This window comes from Anneissia japonica, unplaced genomic scaffold, assembly GCF_011630105.1.
Source record: "Anneissia japonica isolate Jap-2015-1 unplaced genomic scaffold, ASM1163010v1 scaffold287726_len2788222_cov184, whole genome shotgun sequence".
NCBI classification, from domain to species: Eukaryota; Metazoa; Echinodermata; class Crinoidea; order Comatulida; family Comatulidae; genus Anneissia; species Anneissia japonica.
The window spans coordinates 697,423-698,428 of NW_022705125.1; the positions used below are offsets into that span (position 1 = coordinate 697,423).

At 34.1% G+C, this 1,006-nt stretch overlaps 1 protein-coding gene across 2 annotated transcripts in view; it reads left to right on the top strand.

The window, feature by feature from the left end:
• The window catches only part of LOC117105248 (transcription factor RFX4-like), an 11,106-nt gene that overhangs the window by 1,896 nt on the left and 8,204 nt on the right, over window positions 1–1,006 (top strand). For both annotated transcript variants that reach the window (XM_033246334.1, XM_033246335.1), the window contains exon 3: window positions 550–610. In XM_033246334.1, coding sequence (XP_033102225.1) covers window positions 550–610 — 61 coding nt within the window. The remainder of the gene's footprint in view (window positions 1–549; window positions 611–1,006) is intronic.

A 1,006-nucleotide genomic window follows, 5' to 3' on the forward strand; every position in this document is an offset into this window, starting at 1 on the left:
AAGAAAAATAAAGTGGTGGGGGGGGGGGTGTAGAGGGAGAAAAGAAAATTGTTGTGAAAGAGCTGGATGATACCATTTTAAAAGTTGTAATTTCTGTACTCGCATTAATCTTATTTTACAATAGATTATGACACCCCATCCCCTCCCTCTATTCGATGCTTCGCATGCATGGCCACTACCCAGATTTTATTCTCTGGATCTGTCCTTGAAAATTTCGCCGTGCATTCAAACTTCATAGTGTTCAAGTTCAATATGGATGAGTTGGAATCAGCATGTGCGCCAGAAATTTCCTGACGAGAGCGTTGCGTGGTCGGGTGTCGCTTAATTTTTCTCGAAAACTACATGACAATTTAGGGGTTTCAAAGGCTCATTTACGATTTTAGAGTCTACTATTATGAAAAAATACATACCTGTATATTTTTTTCTTCTTCCCGAAAAATGTGTCCCCCCCCCCCCAACAACCACGGTGCCACCCCTGGTTCGAATGAAGTGAATAGATAAACATTTCTGTTTTAATACTATAAAATAAAATAATCATTGCTTTTATAGAGGTGAAAAGTCGTCGATCAGAAGGAAGCAAACCTCATTCTACCCCTTCAACACTGGCATGGTATGTAACCAAGAAATTTCAATAAATCACGAACATAAGGGTAAACCGAAGTACTTATTATAAACTTACTAAGTGTGTGGTACACATTAGCCGCAAAGCTTGTGGTATAATGGTAAAACCATGTTGAAACTATATAGCCATGGATTGGATGAATCATCACACAGGAAACAAATTAATCTGTTCAATACGAATATGTTTATATTTTCAATTATTTCATTATTTTTATTTTAGTAAAATGTTATTCTAGTGTAACCATATCTCATGACCTATATAATTGTATACGTTGTGACATTAAAAAAAAGTGTATTCGTATCTTTGATTGACTTTTTAGATGATTGTTATCAAATAATTATTATATTCTTTAATTATTTAAATTGACTATATATATATATATAT